The 11,534-nt window shown below is 37.0% G+C and overlaps 1 protein-coding gene across 1 annotated transcript in view; it reads right to left on the reverse strand.

The window, feature by feature from the left end:
- The window catches only part of LOC109103277 (activated CDC42 kinase 1-like), a 47,499-nt gene extending 37,247 nt beyond the window's left edge, over positions 1 to 10,252 (reverse strand). Inside the window, 1 exon segment of the mRNA XM_042768315.1 lies at positions 9,446 to 10,252. Coding sequence (XP_042624249.1) covers positions 9,446 to 9,508 — 63 coding nt within the window. The 5' untranslated portion in view covers positions 9,509 to 10,252.
- Positions 10,253 to 11,534: the final 1,282 nt, after the last annotated feature.

Genomic DNA, 11,534 nt, shown 5'->3' on the forward strand with positions numbered 1-11,534 from the left:
GTTCTTTCGCACTTTAATCTGTGTAAAACTTTTAACTTTATATATATTTTTCTGTATTACATTATTGCATTTAAATGTTCAGTTATTTTTGTTATAAGAAAAAAGTTATTTAAGCTGTTATACTGTATTATGACCACTTCTGTTAAACTAAATTTCAATACCGTGATAATTCCGCATACCGTGATAAAAGAATTAGCAATTAATCGCAACAGGAAAATTTGATACCAGCATATCCCTACTTACACATAACACACTAACACATTTCTTATTTTCAAATCCATTAAAGGATTTTTAGGCTGCATTAATTAGGTCAACCGGAACCGGGAACACTTCCCATAACACCCGATGCGCTTGCTAATCGTTAGAAGAATGGCATCTATGCTACTATTAGTCTGTTTCCCTCTTATTCCGAGATCACCGTAGCCACCAGATCCAGTCTGTATCCAGATCAGATGGTCACTGCAGTCACCCGGATCCAGTACGTATCCAACCCAGATGGTGGATCAGCACCTAGAGAGGACCTCTACAGACCTGAAAGTCAGCAGAGACCAGGACAACTAGATGAGCCCCAGATACCCCGTAAAGACCTTCTCTCAGACAGCCACTGGGACAGAGCCTGGTTTCTCCCAAAGTAATGAGCTGGTTTGCTCCCAAGAGAGAACTGGCCCCCCCGACTTGGTTTCTCCATTCTGTCATCGATGGAGTTTTGGTTCCTTGCCAAAATTTTCATTTTCAAAGGAAATGTCCCATAAAACGGAAAATCACGGAAAACACCGGATCCTATAAGTGTTTCAGTTGTGCAAAGATAATCTGAAAGAGAGATTGATACCAATGCTTCGTTTTGACGTTAGCCGGTAAGATCACACACATATTTTGAGGGTCTTGGTTCAGTTGTTGCAAAGATTGATTCTGAAAGAGAGATTGATACCAATGCTTCGTGTGTGAACGTTAGCTATACTATACACAGAGCCGTTGTTCGATTAAATCAGCAATTAATCGCCTGTGATTATGAACGTGATATTGCGTAGCTTGTCAGTGAACTACGGCTCTGTGTATTAAATGCCGCTCCATCTGAAGGCATGTGCTGGAGATTTACTACTAATCACAGAACTGGCTTTACTGACGAGATGCACATGAAAATCGCATTCAATTATTTGCCCAGCCCTAACATGAAGGCATCATCAGTGAAAACAGGCAGAGACAATGGTAGCTTTAGCAACATTAGCCTTACAGAGTGCCAAGAAAGCTCTTTTGGAAAACAAAATATTACACACACTAATCACTTTTACCAGACTCAAAACTTATCTGTTTAGCTGTGCATTTATTGACTGAGCACTGTGTGATGTCCGAACTGATTGCACTGTATTTTATGTAAAATAATTTTCTATTTTTAACTGTCTTAAATTCATTTTAAATCAATTTTTAAATCATTTTCAAAGTTTTAAAAATTCCTTGTTTTATTTTTGCTTTGTTTTTTTTTATGATTGATTATTTTACTTTATTTATGTAAAGCACTTTGAATTACCATTGGGTACGAAATGTGCTATATAAATAAACTTGCCTTGCCTTACCTAACCACAGAACCGGCTTTACTGACGAGATGTGTATAAAAATCACATTTGATTATTTGCACAGCCCTGCTTCATGTGTTACCTGAATGATCGTAAATAGGAATGTGGTAGTTAAAAATTGCATATGGAAGCGATGTGAATTCGACCGCTTGAATTTGTCAAGCTAATAATGTGATAGCACACAAAGGCACAAAAATGGGTGTTTTGGCTCATACCCTAAAATTGGCAATTTCAACAAGCTTTAAAAAATTATCTGTGGGGTATTTTGAGCTAAACACTTTCACATACACACTCTGGGACATCAGAGACTTATTTTTTACATTTGTAAAAAGGGCCATAATAGGTCACCTTTAATGTTCAACTTTTATTTGTATTTAGCCTACATACGAACAAGAAATGAGAAATCGCTGTCAAAATAAGAATCTCAGACTCACCTTATTAATATTAATATCTTTAACTTTAAACGATAACATAGGCTTATTATTCTTATAGATTGAAACAAAAGTGCTTCAGCCAGGATAAAGAATATGAAAAGTTAAGTGCAGCAAGTGATTCTCTGTTTTTCTTTTGTTTGATCAACATTATTAACATAAGAAATGTGTTTGAATAGCTTAAAGTCACTTAATATCTAAACTGACAAGCATTAAAACACATGAGAATGATAAACTTTCTTGAGGAAGCAGCACTGGTCAGATCGTTCAGTTTTGGGGGGCTGAAGCGCACATGAAAAGGGTCTAGAAGTGCTCCTGGACTAAACCTTACTAGCTAGCAATATGTTGCAGAGCTCCCTGCTTAATTTCTTTAGTAAAAACCTTGGCTTCATGGACAGCCAGACACAAGGCCTAAAGTTACACGTGATGAGGTGTTTCTCCCTCCCCAAGCCCGGCATCAAGAGGTGCGACTCCTCTGGCACAGCTGGCTGTGGACAAAAATGCTTAATCAGAAGACAGAAATGGCAGAAGTCTTAGACTCATGTGATAAAGACTGTGACAAGAGCTGCGGGAACGAAACCAATCCAAAAGCAACAATGTCCGTGATGCGAGTGACAATGAGTTCTCAATGGCTCTCGGCCCCACCCACTCATGACAAAGTCGTTTTTTTTTTGGCTCTCGGCCCCACCCACTCATGACAAAGTCGTTTTCCCCAACATGAACAGTTTACTGAGTGTTTTGATCACATTGCCTGTTACAAGCTGTTTTGTGGAGTAATTGTTTTCAGCAGTGAACCGAATCAAACCCAGCAACCAAGCAACCATGCTCACAGAAAGACTAAATAGCCTCTCGTTGCTGATGTTTGAACAAGAACTCCCAGAGACACTATACCCAGATGACATAATTGAGGCATTCAAGGCCAGGCCATGCCGTCTCACCCTTTAGGCAGCTAACAGTCACTATTAAAGGTACTGTGTTATGTTTTTGGCGATCCTGAGAAATATATATTTTTATATTATATATTGTTTTGTTATGAGGCAAGCCTGAATATAGTTTTACACATCATCCCAGTCTATTCTGTAACATTATTTATATTCTTAGTCTGGGTTATTTGCACATTTTCAAAAGAACTGCTCTTATCATCCAATTGTGGTTGTATTTCTCTATTAGTACAACTCGATTTTAGTGCTGTGTTTGACACAATCGACCACAACATTCTATTGAGTAGACTACAAAATTATGTTGGAATTAGTAGAATTGCATTTTCTTCGCTCAAATCTTACTTTTCTGACCATCACCAATTCGTAGCAGTAAATGATGAGATATCATATCGATCACAAGTACAGTATGGAGTACCACAAGGCTCAGTACTAGGACCATTGCTTTTCACACTTTAAATGTTACCCTTGGGAGATATCATCAAGAAACATGGTGTTAGTTTTCACTGTTATGCTGAATACTCAGCTCATTTATTGGGGCCTTAGGAAACCTACAAATTTGCAAAATTAACGGAATGCATAGTTGATATAAAAAAACTGGATGACTAGTAATTTTCTACTGCTAAATTCTGAAAAAAAGAGGTTTTAATTATTGGACCTAATGTAATAACCTAAAAAAACTGTCTAGCACTTGATGGCTGCTCTGTTAATTCCTTGTCATCACTTAAGAACCTATTTGAAAATCTTTCCTCTGAAATCTTTCATTTGAAAACCATGTTTCTAGCATTTGTAAAACCATTTTTCCATCTTAAAAATATATCTAAATGCTCTCAATGTCAAATGCAGAAACGTTTATTCATGCATTCATGACCTCAAGGTTAGATTATTGTAATGCTTTATTGGGTGGTTGCTCTGCACACTAAATAAACAAACTCCAGCTGGTCTAAAATAAAGCAGATAGAGTTCTTACTGAAATCAGGAAGTATGACCATATTAGCCCGGTTCTGTCAACTCTGCACTGGCTCCCTTATTGAACAACAAATACATTTTAAAATCTTGCTAATAACTAACAAAGGCCTGAATGGTTTACCTCCTCAATACTTGAGCAAGCTCATATCGCATTATATTCCTTCACGTCTGCTGCATTCTCAACAATCTGGCCATTTGATAATACTGGAATTAAACCACGCCATGCTGGTTTTTTCTCCATTTCTGTCACCGATGGAATTTTGGTTCCATGCCACCGTTGCCTTTGGCTTGCTTAGTTGGGGACGCTTGACTGATTGCAAAGACACTATTGGAAGAGAGCTGAACTAGATGATGACCTCACCGAATCATCAAAGAACTGAAAAATAACACCGTTATTGTCTTATTGACAAAGTATTTTCCTGTTTGACACTGTAAAGCTGCTGACACAACCGGTATTGTATAAAGCGCTATACAAATAAAGGTGACTTGGCTTTTTCCACTCTCTTCCACAGTTTGGTAACTGTAGTGGGTTTCTTAGCCATAACTTTGTCACCAAGGATTTTCCAGAGATTTTCAATCCAGTTTAGATCAGGACTCTGGGCTGGCCATTTCATTATTTCAATGTTCTTAGCTTCAAGGAATTGTTTTACATGTTTTTCAGTGTGATGGGGGCACTGTCTTGCAAAAAAATTGCAGGCTGATTGGGAGATGCTTGCAGGGAAGGAACTGCATGTTGCTGAAGGAGGTTCTGATAAACATTTACATTCACCTTGCCATGAAGCTGTATAAGAGGCCCAACTCCTGCTGCAGACATCCCCCAAACCCTGACACTTCCTCCTCTGCCTTTCACTGACTTCTTTATGGACTTGGGCTTCAGTCTTTCCTCGCTTTAATGCTGAACAAAATGTTTCCCATCCAACCCAAATAAATTAACCTTGCTCTCACCACTAAAGTGAACTTTGGACCGGTTCTCCTCTCTCCACAGAATATGCTCCTCATCAAAGGTGAGCTTAGCCTTTTTATTCTTTCTGCTGATGAAAGTCTTGCTCACTGCAGAGTGCACTTTCAGTCTAACTCCTCTTAAACATGTAAAGACAGATCCATAACCTGTTTAGCACTGAACTGGCAAGCAATTTCAGTTGCAGTGTTGAACCGATTCCCCATTAGGAGTCTCTGCATTATCCTGTTTTCTCATGCATTTGTCTTATGTGGACAACCAGCCTTTTGGGTGGATTGAGGGAATTGGTGTCATTGTAAAGCTGCAATATTCAAGAAATTACAGATTTGGAATGACCAACTTCTCTTGCATTGGCTGAAAGGGTAAACCCTTTGGCCTTCATCTGGGCAACCTCCTGCTGCAGAGTTTCAATCACCTTAGAACGGTTCAGCATCTTGCAATCTCTGTGAAAATTGGAGGAATGCTGCCAGTAAAATAGTGTTTGTCATATAATTAAGGAAATTAGCACCAGGTGCCAGAATAACACCAATAACTTGGAGGTATCTGTAAGTGTTCTCTAATTTTAATATTTTTCAAACATAGTTTAGGTTTTTTATATTGCTTCAGTATAAAGAATATTTTATACAGTGGTGGTCAGTAATGGAGTAGCTTTACTTCGTTACTGTACTTAAGTACATTTTTCAAGTATCTGTACTTTACTGGAGTAGTTTTATTTTTAGTAACTTTTAATTTTACTTCACTACATTCCAAAGCAAGATCATACTTTTTTACTTCACTACATTTCATAAAACATATCGTTACTCCTTATAATATATTATCACGTGCTCTGACATGCTGAAGCCGTGTCTGATTCAAGAACTGATTCTTTTCAATGAAGCTTTTAAATCGGATCACAAATCACACCAAACGATTCATTAAGGAATTATAATGATCTGATTGCAGCTGTTCTCGAGTCGACAACTCACTGATTCAAATGAACCATTTAGTGCGAGTCTCCAGTGAACTGAATCCATAAATAAGAACCGGGAGATCTTGTGAGCGTGCACATGACTGATGCTGCTAAAAGTAAGTTACTAATGTCGAATTTTAGGATTAATTATTGTAAATGAAAACCATATTTAGGTCAAAACTGTCATTTGTTTGTGAACTAAATCTGCTGTAACGGGTGATCTATTTAAGCCCACTGAAATGCTTGAATGCAGACACATCAGCATCAGTGCCTCTTAGGTCAAAAAAAAAAAAACTAAAATAAAAAAAAAAAAAAACTAGCCAAGTAACGTTAGACAGATATGATTTTTTATTCATAACCATACTGAAAATAAGTAAATATTGGTAGCTGATGCTAACTGTCTAGCTAACAAGCTTGTTGGTGATAAGTTGAGGTAATTTTTAGATATAAAGTCTAAATATTTTTATTCAATCACCTAGATAGATTACATCTGGGGGGAAAAGAAAGGATGTGATGTTCAGAACATGGTAACTACAGTAATTATCAAAGTGGGAAGTGATGCTCTCTGGGGGCATTTGGCCAGGGGTGTTTTTACACCACAGACAAGGTTTGATAAGAAAAAAATCATTATGAAAATGTAATTATATTATCCTTAAAATTTTCTTCCTTACTTCAGGCCTTATTCTCATGTCATATATAACTGTGATGTTCTGCAAAACAACAAATTTTAAAACACTTTTTTTTTCTTACTGGTTTAAATCTGATGGTCACATGTGATTCTGGACCACAAAACCAGTCTTAAGTTGCTGGTATATAAAATATATTGTATGGGTCAAAATTATAAATTTTTCTTTTATGGCAATTATTAGGATATTAAGTAAAGATCATGTTCCATGAAGAAATTTTGTAAATTTCCTACTGTAAATATATCAAAAGTTAATTTTTGAATAGTAATATGCATTGCTAAGAACTTTAGACAATTTTAAAGGTGATTTTCTCAATGTTTTATTTTTTTGCACCCTTAGATTTCATTCAAATAGTTGCATCTCAGCCAAATATCATCCTTTCCTAACAGCTTATTTATTCAGCTTTCGGATGATGCATAAATCTCAATTTCGAAAAATTGACCCTTATGACTGGTTTTGTGGTCCAGGGTCACAAATCTGTTTTCTCTCAGGTACATCGCAGTGTAAGCTTCACAGTGAACATTATTACGTCACTCTCATCAGCGTAGTCCATATCAACAACAAAAATATATCTTGACTCCATATAGTGGTTATTTTGAGAAAATTCCAGGTATTTTGAGCGGTAGGATTATAAAAAAATATGTGCTAATATAAAATTAAATAGCCTACATAAAATTGCTAAATAAATCTTACTTAAGTACATAAAAAATTGAGTACTTTTGTACTTTCACTCGAGTAAAATTGAAAAAGGAGTACTTTTACTGGAGTAATATTTTATTATACGTATCTGTACTTTTACTCAAGTACTTGATTTGTGTAGGCTACTTCGTCCACCACTGATTTTATACTGCTTTTTTGAAATATACTTAAAAACTGTCCTTCTACTCCTGTTAGGATAACTTCAAATAGGACTAAGCAGTGAGCTTGAAATTTAAGAAATTAAAGGTTGCTCTCTAATTTTGATCTCTACTGTACATATAAATTCCTGCTTTGAGCTGCCTTTTAATGGGATCCCATAAAGGGAATCAGCGCGCAATCTATATGGTGGCCCATGACTATTATGATGTGCTGGTTACTGATTTGTCATAAAAGCGCTTGAATACTATATTTATTTTGGCAATAAATACAGCTAATAATTTGTATATAATATTTTTAATTATATATTTTTGTTAAGAATATTTAAAGCAGATGTAACCAATTATTAAAGTTTTATAAATTCAATTGATTAGATGATTTTTAAATATTAAAATTCAATTAAACCATTAAAATAGAATCCAGAAATATTTTAACTAAAAACACTATAGAAAAAATAAAACTCATTCCATACAGCCCTACAACAGTGATGCTTACATTATCAAGTGCCACTGAAAAACTGCTTTTATATTGTTTTATGTTTTAGTTTATATTGACAAAACAGTAATCTAAATCTACAAACAGCCATATACCTCCCCCAAACTGAACTTCCCAGCAACCTTTAATACTAAAACTGGGAACAGATCCAACATGCCCATATATGCCTCAATATTTCCGGTCTACCCTGCTGGCTTGCAAACTTAGGGGTCAAAGTTTAGTTATACCTCTGGACATACAGCAAACATCTCTCCTGTTTAAAAGAGGAAGGGGAATGTGTTAAAGAGAGAAAGAGGAATCCAGGCCTCTGCTGTGGAGGAAAAACACTTGTCCGGTGGTTGAAGATGGTCTAGAGCAAAACAGCTCCTTGTATTTACAAGTATTTACATATTTTTTTATAATCCATTTGAAAAAAAATATATATATTACATACTAATAAATCTGTATATATTAAATTATTTAATTTATGTGTCGTGTTTGTGATTTTTAATCATATAAGCTGTAGATTCTAACCTCTAAATCAGAACAGACTCGTGATTTTATGACATCAATTACTGCTTTATTTATTCAGAAACACAAGTATCTTAATGTTATTTGTGTACTTTACTTTCATTTTATTACAAGTATGGCCCTAAGTAAATAAAACGCCATAGCGAATGGGCATTAGGACCCGGGGGAGGCTGTTGTTGCTGTTGCCACTGCTGCACCTGCTAGTGACTGTTGACTCAATTGCACACAGGACGCATCATTCTGTACTTGCATTCTCAAATTAAATGTAGCGATCCAAAACAGTGAATCTAATCCTCATGAAGGCAAAAAGTTATTAGTTATTATTATATAAGCATTCCAAACGAACCAAGACCCCTCTATAATATCTTATCAAACTTGGTACTATGCATTATGGTATTATCATTTGGAAAATATGGTGGTAACAGTAACATTATGAAACTTGGATATTCCAGTATTTCCAAAATACAGGTATACTGAGCAATGCTAGTGGCAACGAGTGAAGTGTGTGCAATTTGAAGTAATGCATATGGTGTTAGAGGGCTGTAGCCTTTAAGCCCAAAGGAACTATTGTCATGGTCCTGGGACAGAGGCTATGAGTTACAACCAAGTGTTGTTACACCCTCCACACAAATTTAAGAAAGAGCATTACAAATAAATTGCCATGATGAGGCACAATACATCAACTACAAAGACTGGCAAAATTACGATGATGCAATTAAAGTCAACAAGAATGGATTAACGGACGCACACTTAATACTAAATAAATGCTCAACAAATGCAAAAAACACTTGATTTCTGACAGTGTGTGAGAAAAACGGTTAGACATGATGCTCTCAAGTTATGCATTGTGAAGGTTTCATGTAATGTTAGGGTCAGGCTCTGGTATGGTCTGATGATATCCATGAAAACAGCTAAGCTCTGACACGTGTAAAAGCATGATGCGGTTTCACACCAACACAGATTCTGACATGAACCAGCACACACACTGTATGCTCAAGCACGGGTCGGTCCTGAAATTCCCAGCTCTATTCCTCATACTGAAACCTAGCATGTGCTGCACAAGAGAATGAAAAACAGACTTACTCTGTACACATGAAAATGAGCAAGAAAAGGAAATGATTTTTTGAGCTTGTCAAAACGACGCATATTGAGTTCTAAGAAAAAATCCACAAAAAGTCAAGTTCACTCTAATCGTCCGAGATTATTTTGCTGGAGAATGGGGTTCGAAATGGAGAGACAGCTTCAAAATTCTGAAGGTCTCCTCAGTTGGAAAGTCTCCTGAACTTGTACAGCCGACATACTACATTCCATCGTGGGGCAATCCACATTAAGCTCCCCTGACTGAAGCTCAGCACTAGCATGGAGAACTTGTATGTGGGGAACCATGTGGGGTAAGGCAAGAAAAGGCTAGAGAGAGAGGTCTGCCAAAGGGAAATGTTCACTTGGCAGCCTAGTTAGAACATCCCAAAACAAAGCGTGCTCTGAAGCAAGTCACAAGTAGTGTGAGGTGATGTCCTCCTTGTTGTTTGTCTGAAAAAGATTTTGCAGAATGTATTTGAGTCATTTTGCTCAGTTGTCCATTCCTCTATCCATCCGCTCAGTTCACCGGCCAGCTATTAATAGAACAGTTTCTTCTATTCCCGATTCCCTCGCTCAGATGACAGCCACAGTGGAAGTGATAAGAGAATCAGAAGAGCTGCAATCCCCAGCCAAAGTTGTCCCTTAGTACTTCTGTGGTTAGCTGAGCTAGAAAAGGTACTGGTTTTTTTTTTTTTTGGTCAGTACGTGCATGTTTTTGTCAGAAGGAACATGTTGTTCTGGTGCATGAGGAGCATCTGACTCTCTCTCTTCGTGCTGTGTGATTGTGTAATTCCTGCAACTCACAAACAGATGCTGGGGAAGTGCCCCTTTTCTTTCTTTCCCTCCCTCCCTCCCTCCCTCTGTCAGCCTGTGCCCGGGACAGAGACTCTATGGTATTCAGATGGAGGAGCTTATGATCATGAGCCAAAAGGTCAGATTTAACTGCTGTGCAATGGATGGAGAGCTCATTTCCTGTGTTCCTCCCCTATGTTGGGCTCTTAACAAATACCCCTCCAGAACACCACCATATCCCCTCCTATCTCTGGCTCTCTCCACATCTTTATTTTTAAATTCACTCTCTCTCCCCACTCTGGTCTAAACTCCCACATGAACAGACTTCTTTATTTGCTTTGCAGCATTCTCCTTCCTCAATCCCTCTAAAAATGTTATCTCAACCTATTGTAAACAAATGCATTCAAAATGGGTCCCCTCTCTCTTCTTCTTTCTCCTCTGAATGAAAAGGAGACATTTTGGCTTCATCACCCCTAGCAGAATAAACCATATTTTATTTATGTCCCTTCACCCTTCCTCATTCCCCACTGATTCATCAAGCCTACAGACTAAACCAGACCAAAACGTGTGGCATTTTGATCAATTAACAAAATTTACAATATTGGTTGAGCCATTTTTCCCCCCCAGAGCAAGAGGGAAGATAACGTGAGCAGGGACAGAGGCACTAAAGCCGGGGCCTGTGTGTCATGAACACAAATAATTTCCAAAGTCACTTCAGATCAAGCAGTCATATCGATAAGCAGACTTATCAAAAAAGGAGCTTTATTTAAGAGAATGAAAAAAAATAGTGTAAAAGGCCCTGATATACTTAAAAATTAAGTTCGTTTTCGTTCTTCGTTTGGGGGGCAAAAAGAAGTTTGAAAAGGCTGAGCGACGGTATACTGTTTTCAAACTTTCCAACACTACTGCTGGAGGCGGGATGTAGATTAATGTAAACATATGTTGCAATACTTGAGCATATCCCCTAAACAAAACAACAATGAAATGAAGAAGTGTAGGCAATCTAGGTGTGAGACAGGCCCCAATGCTCAGAATATCATAGACAAAAGAATAATGATTAGCAGCAGTTCAGAGTCAAGTATCATGTTTGCAATACAAAAGAACCATAATCAGTCCTTTATGGGAAGTGTGAATGTCTCATAATCTGTAAAACTTTAGCATGATGTAGAAAAATAAGAAATCAGTCAGTTTGTTACTTTATTTTATTAGTGTTTTTATATTTTATTAAACGGAATAAATTGTTACACCTTTTTATATTTTATGTGGTGTCATGATTTACTTTTTAAAAACAAATGATTGT

The sequence above is a fragment of the Cyprinus carpio genome, chromosome A2, assembly GCF_018340385.1.
Source record: "Cyprinus carpio isolate SPL01 chromosome A2, ASM1834038v1, whole genome shotgun sequence".
Classification (NCBI taxonomy): Eukaryota; Metazoa; Chordata; class Actinopteri; order Cypriniformes; family Cyprinidae; genus Cyprinus; species Cyprinus carpio.